The sequence below is a fragment of the Rhagoletis pomonella genome, unplaced genomic scaffold, assembly GCF_013731165.1.
Source record: "Rhagoletis pomonella isolate Grant_MI unplaced genomic scaffold, Rhpom_1.0 Rhpom_scaffold_00005, whole genome shotgun sequence".
NCBI classification, from domain to species: Eukaryota; Metazoa; Arthropoda; class Insecta; order Diptera; family Tephritidae; genus Rhagoletis; species Rhagoletis pomonella.
Window position 1 is genome coordinate 37,640,543 of NW_023458559.1, and position 20,860 is coordinate 37,661,402.

The window sequence follows — 20,860 nt, forward strand, 5'->3', positions numbered from 1 at the left end:
AGTATTCACTTTTTGGGTTTTCCATAAATTATTACTTGCTATTGGTTTTTTTTTCAAAATTTATTACTAAATATTTTGCACAATTATCGTATGTGCATGCCGGTTTCTGCTTGTAAAACAGTGGTACTGCCAAATTAAAAGTTATACAAGAGACTTAGTACAAGGTAAATAGTTTAAGTATGAGTTAGGTACTAAATCAACCTTTGACCTTAGTTACGGTGGCTGTAGTGAGCTTGGCGCTCAACATGTAGTAGCTTAAATCTAACAAAACAACGCTTAAGACAGCTGTTGTACAGCTATGCATTTTTTGGTATTAAAAGTTAGTAGAAATAATATACAGCTAACTTTTTTCAGAGTCTAAAAGGTTTTTGTGACATTTTTGAACGCTTTGTTTTGTTTCAATGTTATATAGATTGTATAGTATATATTTTTTTGAATGTGCTATCATCATCAAAGAACCTCCTTATACCGCATAATGTTAATTCAGTATATTACTTAGAGTTAAATTCAAATTGTGAAATTACAAAAGTTACAGATTTGATTTGTTTTGATTCGTTTTGTTTTTTCAACTCGATTAATTGATTGTTTGCTCGATTAATTGTTCGACTGATTATTCGACTGATTGATTGTTTGAGCGTACGGTGTATGGTGTCTGAGTGGGTGTATTTGTGAATCAATTACTTTAGTCATTAAATACAGCATACAATATGTGTTGTGTATTCATTTTGCAATTCAATTCGACAAAATAGTAATACTTTAATTGATTTTTTTAGAATAATAAAATATTTTTCAAAAATACTGTATATTCTTAAAAATACTACAAATCAACTAATAGCAATTTTTAATGGTCAATTAAATTCGTATTTTTTCTTGCTTTCACTCAAATGCTATTAAACATTTAAAAATTTGCATTATTTTCACTCACCTCATGTTGATTAAGTATTGAGCCAATGCCACCGAATCCGGATTGCCGCTAATGGTGATTGTACGATCGGTATTGCCACCTTCGCGCTCTTCGCAATTCGAAATGCGTATCATTGCACCGGAAATTTGACGTATTTCGGCAATCTTTGTGCCACCCTTGCCGATAATGCAGCCAATCAAGTCATTGGACACGGTCATTTCATGCTGCTGCTGCTGCGTGCGACTTGCATTGGCTGTACGCAGCTGCGAGCCAGCGAGTGCGGCCAAAGCTGCTTTAAATCGCAACGAAAGGGTGGAAAAAGAGAAAAAAAATAAAAATAAAATTAGTGAAATTCCATAGCTGACAATAAGTAATTACAACTAACCTGTGGGATTGAGTCCACCTGTATTGGTTGGTGTTATGCCAGCCAAACCCAACGCTGCCAAGCTAGCCAATGGATTCTTTGCCACCTAGCGCATCATGGAAGCACGATAGTGAGCGAGCGACAAGCGTGTGGGGAAAAAGGAAAATAAATACAAAATTTACAGATTAATTAAAGTATATTTTTAGTGAAAGACATGTATTGTTTAAAAAAATTTATAACCACTTCAGTAATATATATAAAAAACGCACTGCTTTGCAATTGAAAGTGAAAAAATAAAATTGTTTAACACTACATTTAGTACGAAAATATACATATTTACAAAAGAGCAAACGAACACAACAAGTATAAGGCGTTTAGCAGCAACAGAATTTATTTGTATAAGTTGGTGTTAGAATGCATTTGACAGTTAGAAATAAACAAAGAATTTAAATTCAAAATAACCGAGTATTAGTTTTACTAGCATTTATATGCTATTTGCCCTGCAGTGTAAAGCCAAACTAGTCGGTAAAAATAACAGTTCAATAACTGGTATGAGCTAAAGAGACGGCCTACCAGTTCGACACTTTCGAACAACTTATGCAAGCAGCGACTACAGCCTTTGAATTATCAAAGCCAAAACTAAAACGCAATTAATTGCTTTTCGCAGAAAAGTCGGCTTTGGCTTCGCGGGAAGATTATCGCTTCTGGTTTGGACGGAGTCCGAGTAGAGGTGGAAAAAAATTGCCAAAAATCAACGGTAATGTGATTCATCACATTTTTGGGTATGCAGTTTTATAGCCTAGAGAATTTTTGTCTCATGAAGTGCAAGTTTCAAGCGTCTAAAAAATTGCGTTGATTTTTTATAATTTCAAAATTATAAAATAACTGCATACCCACAAATTTTCTAAAGATTCAGATTAAAAAGCTCGAAATTTTAATGAAAATTTGTTGAATTTTCTACATTTTTTTTTATAAAGTTTGGCCCTTTTGATTTATATGGTTTTGGTTTAAGCTTGGACAATATTTTTATAGAAAAACAAAACATTGTCAATATTAAAACAAAAAAAAAAAAAATTAACGTGCGAACCCTTGGTTCAGTCGCTGTATTTAGCCGACATAACTAAACTTTTTTCCCAGTGTAGACTTAATACTTCAATGTTAAACTTAACAGCAGGGTAGTAGGTAGTATGGATAGTAAGTAGAACTACAGCAGAATAAGTTAACAGAGTGGCATTATAGGAAACATTTTACAGCATGGATATGTAAAGGAGTTTATATTTTAATTCTAGAAGAAGTTAAAAAAGATGTTAATGTTAGAATGAGGTATAATCCGTGAAATGAGTTATGCTGAGTTTCCACCAGGCATTAAATGGCCAAATTTTCAACATAGCCTTTTATAAATGGAATACATTTTTTGCCATTTTAATGCCTAGTGCAAATTCGGCATTAGGCTGTTCAGGAAGAAATTGTCTGGAATTGAGTGGAGATTGTCATTTCCTTGTACTCCAAACGATGTTTCTTAATACCTTATTTCAATGTGTTACCGCTTCTAATGAATTCTAAGATTTTTGAATAGATCGAATTTGACTTTATTGCATAACAGTTTAAGTTGTCTTTTACAGTCGAGTCCCTAAAAATTAGCTTTTCAATCAAAAACTGCTATTTACTCGTTGAATGCGCAAAGGTGTGGTATACGGTCGCAATTCCGTATACGAGACAAGCAGTACGTTCACGACTGTTATAATCCAAAATATGCATTTTTTCGTGACGAGTTGCTCGTTCACGACTGTTACGATTCGAGCCCAGTATCATATATCCGTTGAACAAAATGAAGCGCTTTATGTTTGAAAAACGTTGGAAAGTGATGCAAATTTATTGGCAACGATTTTTCTTGAAAAAACATCTTTTCTGACGAAGCGTGTTTTCATAACAGTGGCTATATTAACAAGCAAAACTGCGCATCTTGGGATCGGAAAGCAGTACTTGATATTGGAGAAGCCAATGCATCCGCAGAGCGTGACAGTTTGGTGCAGATTTTAGAGCGGTGGCACCATTGGCAACGGTTTGCGCTACAGAGAAATGAGAAACGATTTTTTGTGGCCGAAAATGCGAGACATGGGCTGGGACGATCTATGGTTTCAGCAGGATGGCTCGCCATGCCGCACAGCCCATGCCAAAATCGATATTTTTCGGCGACCTCGAAGCTGCGATTTCACGTCGTTCAACTTTTATCAACTTATGGGATACCATAAAGGGCCGATGTTACACGAACAATTCATTAACGATTCAGACCCTTAAAGGGAATGTCGAGGAAGTCATTCGTGTGATATAGAGTCAGAAACCGTAAATGCGATTTTGGTAACTGGGTTTACAGGATGCGCTACTGCGAAGAAAGGCGAGGTAGCCACATAAATTATGGGAATGTTGCGAACAAAGCAACAATGTACAGAAAAAAAAGGGATTTTTGTATTTTTTTTTTTAAAGAAAGCACTATATGGAACACATTTTATATTAACCCTCAACCATTAGGTTTGGTATATTGGTTCCTTTTATTTCAAACCTCATACCTTACAGTTTCTAGAGATTTCTAGTTTTGAAAGTATGAAATCGGGCATTTGCCCACAAAAATTCTGCTTTTTAGGTAACGCTGGGTTAAGTTGCGATTATCCCAAGTTAATTTGCCTTACTGGAAAAATCTCATTTTGTGCCGTCAAAGATGAGCTCAGTATCTATTCAGTCTACCTAACTTAAATAAACTTAGGGGATGGACAGAAATGGATTAAAATACATATGGGTCATTCCACGTCAAAACGAAGGGGTTCTACCCAAAAATGGTGGAGCTATCGTTGTTTTTAAGATGTGAAAAGTTAGGTATCTCTATGTAGAATCGAAGCTTATGTGGCACTTATAAAAAAAAAAATTACAATTCGGTACTAAGTCACCATTTTCCGACCAGTCTCCCGAAAATTTTCCTATAAATCGTAAAAGTTTTTTGTTTTTGGGGTCGCTGAACCCGAATCCGAGATCAGTTTGGTCTCACGAGGTAAGTATGGCGGTTGTGTGAAGGCCAAAATCAGAAAAAGACACTAAATAGGAGGCTTCTACCGTAACTATCTGTTTCTTTTTTACCTCCAAATGTCCCCGTTACAGACCTCATCAGACCAAACTGATCCAAGACTCGGATTCAGTGACGATTTGTTACGATTTTTGTCGTTTATCTGGATTTTCATAAACGATTCATAGGAAAATTTTTGGGAGACTGGTCGGAAAATGGTGACTTAGTACCGAATGGTTATTTTTGTTTTATAAGCGCCACATAACCTTCGATTCTACATAAAAATACCTAACTTTTCACGTCTTAAAAATAACGATAGCTCTCCACAATTTTTGAGCAGAGCCACATGCGTTTAGACGTGGTATTATCCATATACATATGTATCATTATGAGTTGTTGTGAGTGTTCTAATATATGTATCACAATAAAGCGCGATTAAATATTTGATCCGATCCCGGTTTTTTAATTTGAAAAACATATAATCTGAACTCAAAAGCCTAAATTATCTTGTTAAAATTTAGCGGATTTTCCAGCTCAGACATAAAACCATCGCCGACTGGTATTTACCAACCCTAAAATTCATTTCTATAATAGCTATAAAGTGAGTTTTAGAAAAAAAAATGGAATGAACTAAAAAAAGCCAACGGAAAAATATAAAACATGCGCTAAATACAGATAAGTAACAATGAAATGTAAGATGTTAAGAAGAAGGCGAAAAGAGCGCAGATGCAGCTCAATGTCTTCGGAAAGTTGTAGAAAAATATGAACAAATAGTTGATAGCAGCCATTAAAAGGGGGAAAAATTGTATGTAATTAGGTACGTATGCACTACGCTTGTGCAAGTGGCTCATCAAAGCACATTAATAACTGAGATTACAACTAAGTACAATACAAGGGTAAATTATGGGGAACAGGGCACATTCCAGGGTACTTAACAACAAGAACATTCTATTTAGAATAATGAGCACAAGAACATACTTGATACATAAACAACAAATTACTAAATTTGATGTACATATACATATATAGTAATTGGGCAGGTTGGGGGTGCACAGAATGCAGGAGAGCAAATAAACGGTAGAAAAAATGTGAAAAATATGGAAATTTATGCTTGACTTATGAAAAATTTGATTATTTCAATTCATTTATCAGAATCGCAATTCTGTAACACAAGACGGAAATAAGTAACTGCATTGATGTGGCGTATAAGCAACATTTAGACTTTTTGTGGTATATATAAATATATGTAGTCATGTGAGAAATTATATGGACACGAGATTTCGAACAGTTTTGACTATTGTTCTTTTGATTGTTTAACGTTTATTATTTTCATTACCTGACAAACGCCATATAAGTCCAAATTTCAAATCTTAGAGAAATATTAACAAAATTTTACAACAAACTTTTTATTAATAATTTTTTAAAATGTAAGCACGCAGTTTTATAGCCCATTTCAATCTAGCTTCAGAAAGTGCAAGTTTCAAGTGGCTAAGAAATCGCGTTGATTTTTTACCTTTTGCTGTATGGAAGAAAATAATAACACCTTCCGAAAAAAAAAAATTATCAAAAATCAACGCGTATTCCTAGCCACTTATTAAAAAGTTCGTTTTTGTTTAAAAATTGTGTAGAATTTTTCTACAAAGTTAAAATATAGTTTAAGAAGTCAATGTACTCATAAAACTAGGCATCAAGTATAGTAAAACTGCGTTTTTAATTTGGATTTTGGATTCTTTTTAAAGTGACTTTGGAATTTGAAAGATATGATTGATTAAAAAAATTATTTAAATAATCAGTGAAACGAAGAATAACAGCGTTAAAAACGGCTTGTGTGCAGCAGGTATTATTTTTGCAAGAAAATTTGCAAAAAAAAAAAACTGAGATTTGGTTGGTAAGTACCAGAATGGGGTGCTCGAGGTCAATGATGTTTGGAGCAAACAAATTGTCCCCTTCCCTCACGACCGAAGGTATGACGAAAAATGTAAAAACGCGAAACCAACTTTCGCCAAAATTTTTTTTTTTCGAAATCGTCTTGAAAAAATGGCTTAGACTAAGGGATGTACGGCATAAGGTTTTATTTTTCGTATGTAACATTTGTGGATACAAATCAAGAAAAAAACGAAAATAACCGTGATCGGTTTAATTTAAAGCTACCTCCCATACAAACCTAACCTAAAAATCACATTAAATGCCATAAAAAACGCACCGATGATAATATGAGAAATAACAAGTGACAGCTGGAATTTACTTAAACTGAAAGAGTAGCTATTAAGTAACATGTTGCCAGTAGTCTCTGACTGTAGGCAAATGTAGCCTAACTTCATGATTTGTTTATACTTTCGTAAAATTAGTTATAGTTAGATAACCAAATTCTTCACAGCCTTTGTTCTTTCGGTTATAGCATGATAAAATATCGTGACTTAAAGGAAAAATAAAAAAAATAGAAGTCAGCTCAAGCAAAAGAAAAAAAATCAACTTTAGAGTTTGAAGTTTTTTTCTCGGTCAATTTAATAAATACTACAAACAAATGATACTTTTCAAATATCTATAGAAAAAACTATTGGTCGGATTACAGTAGTTCTTTCTGATTTTATTGTAGGTTCTATTCTGGAATTTAGAAATACCATTAGACATTGCGTAGGTGGTATGTTGCAAATTTGATTTTCACCGCCAAATCCCCAGTGTGGTACGGTCTAACTGGTTCTAAAATGAAAATTTGTATCGTCTGACATTTATTATTTTTAAATAGTACCTTTTAAATTTCGTATCTTAACATGAAATTTTTATTATAAATTGTGGAATATTTTTTTTTTGTTATTTTCATTGTATCAGTAGATACACCTGCGTTCAACTTTAATTATCTCCAATAATTTTAATTTAAAACATAATTCAATCTATAACAGAAACCAGTGTTTGCAAAATGTAAATCTGATGAAGGATTAAAAATTAACGATAAAAATGTTAATCGCGATTAACGATTCAAATTAATTAATCGTAATCATCTGTACGATTAATAATTAAATTTTTTCAATCGTTAATCGTCGGTTGTGATTACGATTAATTAATTTTAATCATTAATCGTTAAACCAATTAAAAATAAAATCTGATTAAGTGCTCTAAAAACCACATAAATAAAAGTTTCAAAACTTGCACAAATTAAAAAAAAAGTTAATCAAACATAAAAAAAAATTGTCATGAAAATTTCCAAAAAAATCAACGGTAATTTTCAGCGACATGAAACTTGCACTTTATTAGACTAAAATTGAATGGGCTACAAACTGCATATCCGAAAATTTTCTAAATATTCTGATCACAAATTTGGAAATTTTGATGATATTTTTTTTGAAATTTGTGCGAGCTTTATTTATGTGGTTTCTGTAATAGATTGAATTATGTTTTAAATTTTTAAACGCAGGTGTACATACATAACTATATTAAAATATCTATGCGTTCTTTATTTTAAATAAATAAAAAAATTGTTCAAGCATAAATTTCCATACTTATAATACACAGTGTAAACTACATCGCTAGACATTGAACATAGCACAAGTCTTATAACTCCATTCCAGGAATCGGGGGATATGTAAGTATGCAAAACACAAAACCAGTGAAAATAACACCAACATTTCGTTACAAACCTAAACACAACCGGGGGTAAAAGGGAAAAGCATGAAGCAAAATTGAAGATGTTATTTAGTTTTAACAAACGTTTCAGCCGGTAACGGAGGGGGGGCTCTATGTACTATATTTGACAACTACGGTAACACAACTAACTATGCGGAAACAAAGGTCGGTGGCGGGTTCGGGGTCTGGGTCTAGGTCGGATACTAGGGCAGCATACACATTTTACTCAAGGGTGTTGGAAATCGCTATTCAAGTGACGATCATAAAAGCCAGTTACTAAACAGAGTTGGGTGTGGGGTGTGGTGAGGAAAGTGAGGGGTGCGCATAAAATACCTGTTTAGCGAAGGGGATTTTCATTTTGCCAAAATAATTTCATAAAGTATGTTAACCATAGCGAAACAATAGCACAACTTTCATAACAAATCTTTCTTTTTTCCAAGATTTATTCTTATTTCGTTTGTTTTGCTTTTTGGTAAGCTTGGTTTCTCTTGAAATGTTGTCTTTGTTGTTGTTGTAATATACAAATGCAACTCACATCGGGTATATGCTGTAGATGATGGTGGGCTGCCGGCACCGCTCCCTGCAAATGTGCCCCTTTCAAGAGAGGATCCGTCAAACCTGAGATACCAGCGTGTAGGCCACCGGTGGCCAAGGCCAGTGGAAAAACTGGGCATGTCTTTTTTTGTTTGGTTTTGGTTAGCGATTCCATAAACGATATTTTTGTATAAAAATGTTTTTCATAATTGCCAATATGCACCAGCAGAAAGACGAACGTGACGGTCACCGCAGTTGTGGTGGTAGTAGAAGAGATTTTGGCGTTGGTAGTGATGGTGGTTGTGGTGGTGGTGAGTAGTAACGAGTAGTAGTAGCAGAAGTAATATACATTTTGTTGTTGTTGGTGAGTTAAACGATTTTCGATTTTGTTTTTGCACGAATAACAACAATAAGAAAAGAATACAAAGAAAATATGTGTTGTAATTAAAAAAGAGATCTCTTTTGGCAGTAAAAAAATATATACTAGTTTTATAATTTTTTTTTCCAACTATCTAGGCCGTGGAAAGGTCAAGGGGCTCACAGCTGTGAGTGGGATAGGGTTAATTAAATTAAACTGGAAAATGATTAAAAAGGAATCGATAGTTCAACCCAGAGGAATAAAAAATATGCTATATGGGTAATCAAATTTACAAAAAAAAGAGCGAAGGTAATTGTGGAAATGATACGAGTATGAGAATTGACTTTTAATACATAGAAAAAAATTACCAAAAGGTAGATATGCAGTACGGGCGTAGGGTGTAAAATACTGGGATATTTTTGCAGAAAACTAATCACCATGAAAAAGAACCCCGTTTCAATGTAACAAATAAAGGTCTGAGGAGCATTTATATATAGAAGTACGATGCATTTCCTTGGTATAGTGCAGGAAATTCTTTGTCTTGTTTACTTTTATGTAAATAGGCAATTACTGGGAAATAACCCACCACAGAAATAATGTGATCAACAGGATTGGTAAGGGAGTTGATGGCCTTTTGGTATCAAAAGTGAGAGTTTACTACCCAGGTAATGCAAACAAACAATTATACGATAGTTTCCAAGGCGGCAGAGAATTGGTTGCTTATGTAAAAATAGAGGATGTTTTTAAGGATGTTTTGTTATTAGAAAAAAATGTAGAGCGTTGATGCTAATCTGTTGGCAGTTGGATACAATGACGACTTCACACATTTTATTTTTTTAGATAATAGGATTTTTTTTCCGTGGCATTAAATAATACTGGCTGTTTTGTTAGACTCGAAAGTTTTTAATTTAAAACTAAAGGAAAGTGACTGTAACTAATAAAAACTATTTTTTTGATAAGCGCCCTTTAAACTCAGTAATATTAATGGGAAATTAGAATTATGTTGTTTGAAAAATAATGGACATTTTTGATGACCTATAAACATGGATATGTGTCTGAATTCATATGAGATTTTCGTAAATCCTTTTAGACTGATATATATTCTGGTCTGGTAAGTTCTATCACAAATTATTATATATTAAAAAATGGGAAATTTTTGTAAACAATTAAAAGTGATATCTCTGGTAAACTTATATTCTACTTACGTACATAAAATGCTTAAATAGTGAACTTTTAAGCTGATATATAGGAATTTCGCACATAAAAATTTTGAGTATACTAAACGACATTAATAGACTTTGATGTGATCTGTACACAAATGTAGATGTAAATTGAAGTTTACTAAAGGGTTGCAACTTTTTATGAAATATGGGGAAAGTTTGTGGCGAATAAAAAGAATCCAAGAAATATATTTTGAGCATCAGATGCGATGAAAATATGAAACAATTATAATAAAGCATTAAAGGAATCTTATGAGAAGAAATAATGGGAAACTTAAAATTTAAGTAGTAGAGACGCGAGAGCGAAGTACTGGATTTGTTTTCCTGGAGAAAGAACAGGAAATTTGAAAAATACGGGGAAATTTTGTGACGAAAAAACAACAACAAAATGATGGGAAATTTCAAATAAGCCGAACAAATATAGGGACATTTTTCTTATTGGAAAATCTAAGGGCAATTGATAAATCCTTTAAGAGGTAAGTTAGTGTAGAAATAACAAAAAATATTTTTGGTGCACACTGAACTGTAGCTTATGTCGAAAGACTGGCTTTAGTATATCGCGGCATTCGCAGCATACGATTGCGATTGACTCACTTGCGCCGAGCCGTTGAAGAACTTTTTGCAAAAAAAAAAACGTGCGGAAATAGTTCCGGTATTAGCAAGTCTCATTAAGTCTCATCTAAAAATTCCTTGTCGTTTAAAGAATGAAGGGAATGCCGCATTATACTAAAGCCAGCTTCCCGATATAAGCCACTAATTCCATACGAAGACAGATATGTATTTGGAAATTGAAAATCAGCCTGAATAATTCAAAAGTCGATAGTTTGCAAAGACGGAAGGAAATGTTACGGTTATAAAGAAAACAATATATCTCATGAAAACTCAGCAGGAGGATTAGTAAGTGAATATTATATGATAAAGGAAGTTCTCATAGAGCCTACAATAATTTATCGGTAAAGGTATGCAATGGTTACACCAGGCATTTTAGCATCTTTGACGTAGTTTCTCTAAAGATAAAAAGGAATTTATAGCACTATTTTAGTAGGGGGTAGACTATGCTGCAATGTAAGGTTGCGGACTTACCCACCTTCTGGTACTAATAAACCTACTAAATTAGCCGAAATGAGCAACAAAAAGTGATACAGAACGGACGATTGACCAACCCAGTTAGGCTATGTGATATGAGGGACACAGTGAGGAATAGAAATCGAGTGGCCTTAGTGGATGTCGAAATAGACACGAAACTAATATGTTTTTCAATAAACGACCCAGAAAGGAAGGACATGACTAAGAAAATAGCGGTACTAGGAAGACTAACGGAATTCACCATGACAAGTGAAGCTGTTAAAATGTCAGTTTAAGTAAGTTTTCTTGCATTGTGTAGTTACATATGTAAATAAGTCAGTGGCCATCAGGATTTGTTTGTTCTAGTAGTGGAGTGAGTGTATGTAAGTATGTATGCACATATAGTGAGGATGGCATGGCCGATACTGGTATTGAAGTTAATTTTTTATTCGATATTTCTAATGAGACAAGGGAATTTTAAAAATCTTGGTAAAGAAATTGCATGGCTACAGAAGGTCTTAAAAGAAAAAAGAGGTTACTTTAAAATATTTGAGAAAATTGCGTGTGAGGGCTCGGGCAGGTAAATATTGTATATTTTTATTTTTTTACTTTCAATGAATATTTAATGTTAAAAATGCTTTATTTCGTGGTGATAAAATGTAACTAAAGTTGTAACTAAAGTTGTTATACTTTTTTTATCATTGCGGTAATACTAAGTATGGCTGACATTTAACAAACTAAACATAAGTAAATGTGGGAGAGTACCATTAAAATATATGAGAAGTATTTTTATAAACGTTTATTTTTTGTAGTTCTTTTTTTGTTTTCTTATAATTCTGCCGTGTCTTGGTGGAACAATGAGCATTTTACTAACAAAATTATAGAGACCTTCGTAGGCAAGTAGTGGACTGGATTGGTGAAGGTATGTGGTATTATATAAATATACCATTAATTATATAAAATTTAAACGATGGAGCATTTGCTGGTAAGGTAATTTTCTGTAGATTTATTCTTTTTTTTTTCAAAAAGGTGTAATTAAGGTAGAAAACAAAATAACAAGTAGTGAAGTGGGGAGATTGATTGTAGTAAACAAAATACACATACTTTCCAACTGCACACGAGCCCTCGTGCTAACCAAGCAGAGTTAACAGTAGATATCAGTTAAAGTTTTTTTCATAGCCACTAATTCAAGTTTCCCTTGGGCCCCGTACTAAGTCGACGAACGAGAGCAGAGTAGAGCAGAGTTGAAGAGTGAAACGGTATTTTTGCTGAACATATCCTTCAACCAAGAGTGTGTACCAACTAAGCAAGTTGACGCGAAATCGCTTTTTTGTGTTTGTTACTTGCGTTCTCTCACTCTCTCAACCAATCCTTTGTTACACATATTCTGCGGTGGCTTTTATGTATGTACATTTAAACAACTTTATAGTAGGTATTTTTTATTTTTTCATCGTTTTTAGTAAATCCACTAAAGCCCTTTAACTTTGACTTTTTCTTTCTGTAAAATTTTGCTGTTCAGTTTTTATGTTGGTGAGATAGGCTTTTGTTTTCTTACACTAGCGAGCGAGCGAACGAACGAACAAGCGTAACGACAAAGTGTAACGACGCTGAACTTATCCTAAGAGAAAGTGCAGAAAATATTAAACAAAATACAAAAAAGAAAAAAGTATAAGTAATCAAAAATATTCTTGCTATTTATTCTTTGTTTGTATTAAAATACATAGCAAATTCGATTAGTCTTTTGATGCCTCGACATAGACGATTAGTGAAAGTGGAGGGTAGGCAGAAATTTTGTATGCACTAAAAGGACACAAAAAAATGGACTTGTCAGGGTGGGAATGGATAGTAATTCAAAAGCAACACTGATTTTTTTTTTGTAATTTACACTCAGAAAAAAATTATCGCAAATCAAAGGGGATTTTAGCAAGTTCAGGACATTATAATATTAAAATTTAAACTTTGAAAAATTTTTTAAATTTTCAGCAAAATTTCAATCTTTTTGGTCAGAGTTAAAAAAAAAAAATGGTGTGCAGATTTATAGCCCGATCTACACACCAACATTTTATTTTTTCAAATTCTGACCAAAAAGTTTGAAATTTTGCTCAAAATTTGGCAAATTTTTCCAAGTTTTAGATTAAGGTTGAATCTTATATTTAACGGTTTATTTATTTAATCTATTAGACTTATCAATGAATTATACAGTGACACAAAAAATTACAAAGTGTTAATTTTTTTTTGATAATTTTTTTTATATCTCTATAAAAATACCGTCCACGAAGTGCAAGTTTCAAAGGGTCTAAAAAATCCCGTTGATTTCTGAGATTATTTTTTTGGTGACGGATTTTCGCATTCTTTTTCATATAAACATGAAATTCTTATGAAATTCAGGCAAGTTTCCTGGAAGCTTTGCATTAGAGGACGTTTGAATTACATTATTTAATGTTTCTTCTTCTGTTTTATTTTACTAATTTAAAATTCTTTATGTAGCAATTCTTACTTCGCGCCTACTAAGCTTAAGCAGTTCTTCGGCTGTTGATATTTTCGGATTTAAGGACATACCCCGAAGGAGGAACTCTATAGTAGGCCGATAGAGGGTCCTGGGACTATGAATCACTGGGTAGCCCCCTCCACTGACTCCACTATGTGTCGGTACTCAAACGAGATCCTTGACGTGATGAGTACTAAAGCTTAGTATCCAACAAAATTTCATAAAATAAACGCCAGTTTTTGTAAGTTGCACTTGTTATATAAAAAAAAACCTAAAAAGCAGCAAAAAAAAAACTTAAAAATTAACGTGATTTTTTAGCCGGTTGAAACTTGCACCTCATGCCACTAAAACTGTATGAGCTATAAAACTGCTTACCCAAAAATTTGGTAAAGATTCAGATTAAAAAGTTAAATTAATTAATTAATTTGTTGAAATTCCTAAATTGAGTATAAAGATTGAAACGGTGATTTATATGTATATAACAAACGAATATTAAAAAAAACAACACGTGGTCATTTGTTTGAGTCACTGTAAATTTAAAGAGTAAGTTAGCGCTAGCTTAACCGGTTTATATTACAAAATGAACTATTTTTTTACAAAGAATTAACGATTTTTTTTTTATGAAAAAATCGATTATTGTACGGAAACGTTTTGTAGTGAGAGTATATTTTTTTAATTTTTAAGGCACAAGTAACCCTTAAGGCATGCCTGCTATATTGAGATTTATATTCAAACCTTTTTACCTTATGTTGTTTTCACATTGTTCTCAATTTAATTTTCAGTATTGCTTCTTTCTTACGAATGAGAGAAAGAGTTTTGTTAATCGGTTCTTCAAAATTGCATTAGTCAAATACTAATTGAGGCTTGGACTATTTTTCACTTCATGTTCCGATACCAAAAAGTACATTTATTTTCCTTTAAGGTGATCAAATTATCTATATGGACACTAAAACTTAACTTAATTTGGATGTGGTTAGATGATTAAAGTGGAAAGTAGCAAAACGTTTAAAGAAATAAAATTAAATATGACAAAAGGCAAAAAGGGAAAACAAACGGCAATAGAACCATATTACACGTGAACGTAAGACCAGAGAGAAGAAAAGGAGCGGAGCGGAGCGGAACAGAAGAGAAAAGTGATATATATGTGTAGAGTAAAGTGGGTAGAATAAATAGAGAAAATAGTGGAGTGGGCAGCGACATAGAGCGGAGCGGAGATATAATTTTTTTTTTTATTAATGTATGATAGCAAAAATTGTGATTATAAATATACATATGTATGTATGTAGAAAATATATAAATGTAAGTACGTTAATTGTATGTGTATAAATAAGTATGAAAAGCACAAACTTAGTTGACAAAAGTAAATAATTTGTAACGGACAAATAAGGAGTAAAATTACATTATAAGAGGCAACTGTGGAGCGCAAAAAAAAGTAAAAAGTAGAGGTAGAAAAAGTAGTAGTCAAATAAAAAATAGGCACATATTTGCTAAGAAAAATACATAGATAGACGATGAAAAATTTAATTTTATTTATATGGCGCTGCTGACGTTGGAGGCTGCTTTTGCCGCTTGCTTACTTGAGCGCAAAAAAAAGAGGTAAGGGCGTTTAGCAACACGTCAGTAAACGCCAATAAAAGTGTGGGGAGTGTAAAAGAAAACTAGTTAAAGGCGAATAAAGGCAGCGAATGGCAGAGACCAGACCACGTACATTTATAGAATGTAAGTATGTATATTTGCTGGTACTTGAGGAGGTATGTGTGGCATAAACAAATGCATATTTATGCAGCTAGTATAAGTAGAAAGCATAATTATATAAATGTATATATGTAGTATGCGCCTACATATGTGTGGTATGCACGTAGTACAGCTCCTTTATGCCAATGCCAAACGCACACACACTTATACACACAGAGGCAGTCTCATCCACACACATGCACGCCCCACACCCACACGCTTCACCAAATTCACCCGCCCATTAATTGATAATACGTAAAATGAGCTTGGCGTGCCAATGCAGTGCACTGTGTGTATGGCGATTCTGTGACTCTGACCGTCTGTGTGTGTGTGTTTGTCTATGTATGCGCACAGGTGTTTAGTTATGCATGTATGTGTATTATTTCATAAGATATCTTACATAGGCATGTTTGTATGAACAAATGGGTGTTTTGTGCGGTCAGTTTACCTCTTGTGCGGGTACAGCATAGTTGCCTTGTATGGTATAGGCTTGTCCGTTTGCCAAAATGACTGGTCCAGATACTTGCGGTTTTGGCCGATACGGTATGGTGGCTCCCCTTGGTGGTGACTGTTACGACAACGACGAAACGAGGTGTGTATGTGTGCATAGGGGGTTTAGAGAATATACATAGCAAATTTAATTAAATCGAGCAAAGTGCATTTATACTGGCACACACACACGTATACACAGCCGAACTCACCTACACTTATAATGCATAGGTATTTTTTAACTATTTTGCATCTAAGTAAGTACTCCAGCCTATAGGTTTGCGCGTAAGTGTGTGTATCTATGTGTGTATGCCATTCAACTATGCCAGCACTTTAATTCAATACTCACCTCCAGCATAACGAGACAAATCTGATAGATACATTGGGTTATTTGCTCGGCAGTGCCGCTCAAAGTAACGGCTCTTTCTGTTGAATTTGGCAACATTTCACTGGCAACCTGAATCGAACAGCCAGTGGATTGACGTATTTCCTTGATTTTTGAGCCACTTTTGCCTGCATAGAGATGGCGAGGAGGGCAAATAGAGAAAGCAAAAAAAAGAGAAGATATTTCAATTACATTATTGCAAATGTGCCTAGTTAGAAAAGATAACTATGTTTGTATATATGTATGTACGTGTGCAAGTATTTTACCAATTAACGATCCACATTGACTGGCGGGCACAATTAAACGTATCGGTATTTGAGTTTTGCCAACCTTGCCAACATCACTGAACTGTGAGCACCACTAAAAAGAATTGTAAGTATTAAATATGCAAACAAGTAATGGTAAGATAGAAAAAAGGTGGCGGTGTTATTTAGAGAAAAATATGTACTTTCCATTATACGCAAAAGTAGCTTTTAAATTTAAAGTTATGTACATACATATGTATGTATGTTCAAAAAACTAAAATTTATAGATTTGAATTTTCACAAAATAAAAATTTTCTATTTATAAAGCGTCTCAAAACGATTCTAATACTAATAAATTCTTTGTGTAGGAGTTTGGGTAATGGAGGATGGTTCCGTGCGCAGAAGTACACATAAGTTCGGAAAGCTCTTGGTACCGACTAAACACCCGTTTGATAGCGGTCTAAACTGAGAAGGCTAGAAACCTCGTGCGCGCTGGGCTTGGGTCCCACCACTTTAAAGCCCTTCTTCAGTAAAACCACGAATTTGGTATTAATATTTCTCGCTGCTGAGTTTCGAAATTTTATAAATTGGCTTCTTTATTGATTACGCAAACATGTTTGTTAATCTTAACAATTTGCTAGATTAGAAAAAAAACAAAGCCTAAAAATATACATCACTTCATTCAACAACATGCATATTTTTTATTTTAGGCGCCAAAGTGACCTATCGCAGTAACTTTGACGTCGGTTCATTGCAGTTACCTCAGTAAAGTGCCCTCCCCTAGCTCAACATGTCGGAAAGTCGCTTTTGTAAAAGAATGAACTTTTATTACGCTGTGGTCCCTGAGATCAGTATCCATAACGATTGGTCCGCCGAAGCATATATGTACTATACCTTATCCGATCGAATGCTGCACATTCAACTGCGTTCCATAGTCTTGCGGACTTCGAGTAACATTTCACATCAAAGCTGAATCTTTTATACCGATTTTCCTAGCGTACTAGTTAAAGGGAATGTGGGGCGTCAGAGAATATTTTAGAGTGTCGGCAGGTGTCGCGACTATGGCACGATTACTCTGTTTGTGGTGCCGCATCTAATTTTGAATTTTCCCCACTCAGACGAGCATACCTCAAAAGCTGATTGGCTATCCGAACGAATTGATATCTAACCTCCAATTGTACTCTTTGAAAGACGGTAATGTTTCCACCAAGAGGGAACGAGGGTTAAATATATTCCGTTTTGGGAAAGAGATGCGTCCATTCGAGTGCAGTGTAGACAAAGATAGCATAAGATGCGACCCCGTCCCACCTAACAAAGTGCACTCTTGTCTGATCAGGAATGACATACCGAAACAGCCTCAATAATCCTAGCTTTTCAGCGAAATGAAGTACCACAGCCTTTCCAGTCACTTATCCAGCGCAGTAGCCCTTACCGCCCAATATAGGAAATACGTCCTGACAATGTCAGTATTTATCAAATCAGTTGAGGAATGAACCCCAAGACCTCCCCAACACTAGTACCCAATTCGGACTGCATCCGACAGCAGAGCACTTGTTGATTACTACCACCAATGGCAATGCAAAGACCATCAGTATACGAAATCGTCGGAATACCTGATTCGTTAAGCTTCCCTAAGGAAGGGCAATCGAGAAGATTACAAGCCGCGCAAACCCTTTAACTGGCCTCACAGAGACAGCACTACTCCAAAGGCTAGCAACATTAGTCCTAGCTCCAAGCATTGCGAGTGCATTCTCAACCTGTATGGCGTAGGTACTTCGTAGCCGAAATGCCTGGCCAACTCTGCCATTACTAGAACTGTCGAAAAGCCCTAGAAATTCATAAAGCCAGCAAAGGCATGTTTATTTCTGTATATGACACTGTGTATTCAGTCATTCATTTCAGCCAGAGCAGACTGGCTAGACGATTCTTTTTGGCTAAGGTTTGGAATAGGCCGGTAGAGGGGTTATACACAATTCAGCTAGTCCTTAGCAGACATTTTTTTTGCAGGCATTGAGCGCTACATTAAAAGTAAACATAATATAAACTCGGAGAATAGCTTTAGTGGATCAAAAAAAAAAAAAAGATGAAAAAGACGTTGTTTTTTTTAAATTTACAAATTTGAGACGTAAAATACGAGAAAATGGGCCGAATGAATAAAAATAGGCAATTGATTTTCTTAAAATTTCACACCTTTTACGCGATTTACTCAAGCAAAATTGAAGTAAAAGGTATGGAACTTTAGAAAAAGCAATTTCTTAGTTTTTATTCACACGGTCCAATATGACCAAGTTAGTCTTTTGGCCTTCCATGCTTGAAAATGGCTCAAAAGAAGACATTTTCGTGCTGGTAAATATTAGACAATTGTCTTACGGAAAAAATACTCAGCGATTGACACTGTTTTAATTAATCTTTTTAGTTGTTTTGTTCCGAACGAATGTAGTTTTGATAGCAAAATTTGCACTCTCAACATGTGCCATTGAACGATTTTTGAGAGTCAGCATTCTATAATGAATGATTCTATAATCTTTTAGGATCAAATTTTGGAGGCATACCCATTGGAGTTTTTTTTTTTATTGGTGAGGTAAACACGGCCTGTTTTGAGGATAGAGTTTTAGAGATAAATATAAGTACAAAAAAAAATTATTAACCGAAATGCACTTTTATCAAAACTTAAAATTTTTAACCAGCCACCCTTATGTTGAAATCTATAAACACAACTACATTACCTCTTCAAACTTCTTTGTGATGAGCGTGAAAGCCGAGAAGATCGCGCTGGTCGTACCAGATACAGTGACAATGCGCTCCGGGCATGAACCGTCCGAGATGTTGATTTTTGCGCCAGACTGTAAGGAGATTTTGAACATAGAAAATTTTTATTTTGAGCGGAAAACAATTTCATTTTTTCAAATACCTCCTCACGAAATCTGTTCACAATCTCTCCTTTTTTGCCAATAATGCTGCCAACTTCCTGCAATGAAAATAAAACAAGATACAAGAATTAATAAATAAATATAAATACAAAATTCTGAAAATTTGTTGGAATATGAAAAGTGGTCAGATAAAATCGATTACAATCGCATGACAAAAAAAAATGTAGATAATTGACTTGTTTGCAAATTGTTTTGATTCTAACAAACAAAAGGATTAAATTTGTATGCCAAAAGCGACAGCCATTTATTGTTTTTGAATTTTGTGGCCTACATGCACATTTACTTGTACGCAGGCAAATAGAAATCAACAATTACTTTGATCGTACATATGTTATCCTGACACTATGTTACAACTACATACATATGTACATATGTATGTATGTATGATATGTATATAAATATATATATTGTTGTCAACCGACAAAACATGTGTGTTAACCATATGAAATATACACGTCGACATATTTTGATACGATTTACATATCTACGTGCGATAGTAGTTGCATTGGAATGCACTTTCAAAGTTTAGTTTAATAAGTTTTCGCCTTTAAACATTGCAAGCATGCAATGGCTTAACCACAGCTATGCCTCACAAGTGAATTTCCTGATGTATCCTGAAATGCATATACTTACAATGATATATATACAAATGAATACGTAAAGATGCACAGTAATGCAGTTTACACACAAGTACATATGTATATATGTATGTACGCAAGATTTTTATGAAGACTCACACTCGATAAAACTCCACTCGTACCGAACTGGTGAAGGAACGCTAAAATGACAAAAAAAAACACCGAGACACGTACTTACTTTTGGGTTGTGGATCACGGATCGGCATATCGGTTTGCTATAACAAGTCACTTCCCCAAGATATTTTCATTGTAAAGGCCTGTGCCAATCAGTAGAAAAATTCTATTGTGAAAAAACTTTTTACTATGGTGAGAAAATTTTACATTTCTGCTGTGGCAATTCGTAATTTTTAATGCTGCAAAGTTACTCTGTTACAAAAGAAGCTGACTGATTAAAATGCAGCAATTATATAAAAAAAAATATTTGTCTTTACAGATTTGAATTCTTCTAGGACTGCATTTATTATATTTCACCTCATAGTTGTCAAAAATTTACAATCCAGAGTTTGCATAATGAATAAAAAAACAAAAATCAAACTTTAACGCCATGTATGAGAATGTACGAGTGCGGACAGTACGATGCGGCGTATGGTAAAATTTTTTCCTGCTCATATTTCAACAAAAACGCACTTTCTTTTAACAATACAAATTTAATCTTATACCCAAAATTAAGGTTACGTGTTTCGGTATATTTTTGTCTCATACCAAAACTTGAGATTTTCCCTGCAGTGTTACCAGCAAAATAAAAAAAGTTTGTCTAATTTTGTTTTTTCAAGTTTTCAATTGAATTCCAAACAACTGCGAATAAGGCAAAACTCGGTTGTAAATATTTG

The 20,860-nt window shown here is 34.1% G+C and overlaps 1 protein-coding gene across 15 annotated transcripts in view; it reads right to left on the minus strand.

Annotated features, from left to right (window-relative positions):
- LOC118738899 (poly(rC)-binding protein 3) overlaps nt 1–20,860 on the minus strand; it is a 285,579-nt gene that overhangs the window by 15,822 nt on the left and 248,897 nt on the right. For 9 of the 15 annotated variants that reach the window (XM_036469943.1, XM_036469931.1, XM_036469937.1 and 6 more), the window contains 8 exons: nt 19,374–19,430; nt 19,189–19,305; nt 16,484–16,577; nt 16,182–16,345; nt 15,792–15,911; nt 8,480–8,620; nt 1,290–1,374; nt 926–1,196 (listed from right to left, as the gene is read on the minus strand). In XM_036469943.1, coding sequence (XP_036325836.1) covers nt 926–1,196; nt 1,290–1,374; nt 8,480–8,620; nt 15,792–15,911; nt 16,182–16,345; nt 16,484–16,577; nt 19,189–19,305; nt 19,374–19,430 — 1,049 coding nt within the window. The remainder of the gene's footprint in view (nt 1–925; nt 1,197–1,289; nt 1,375–8,479; nt 8,621–15,791; nt 15,912–16,181; nt 16,346–16,483; nt 16,578–19,188; nt 19,306–19,373; nt 19,431–20,860) is intronic. The other 6 variants (XM_036469944.1, XM_036469941.1, XM_036469940.1 and 3 more) reach the window with 5 other exon arrangements.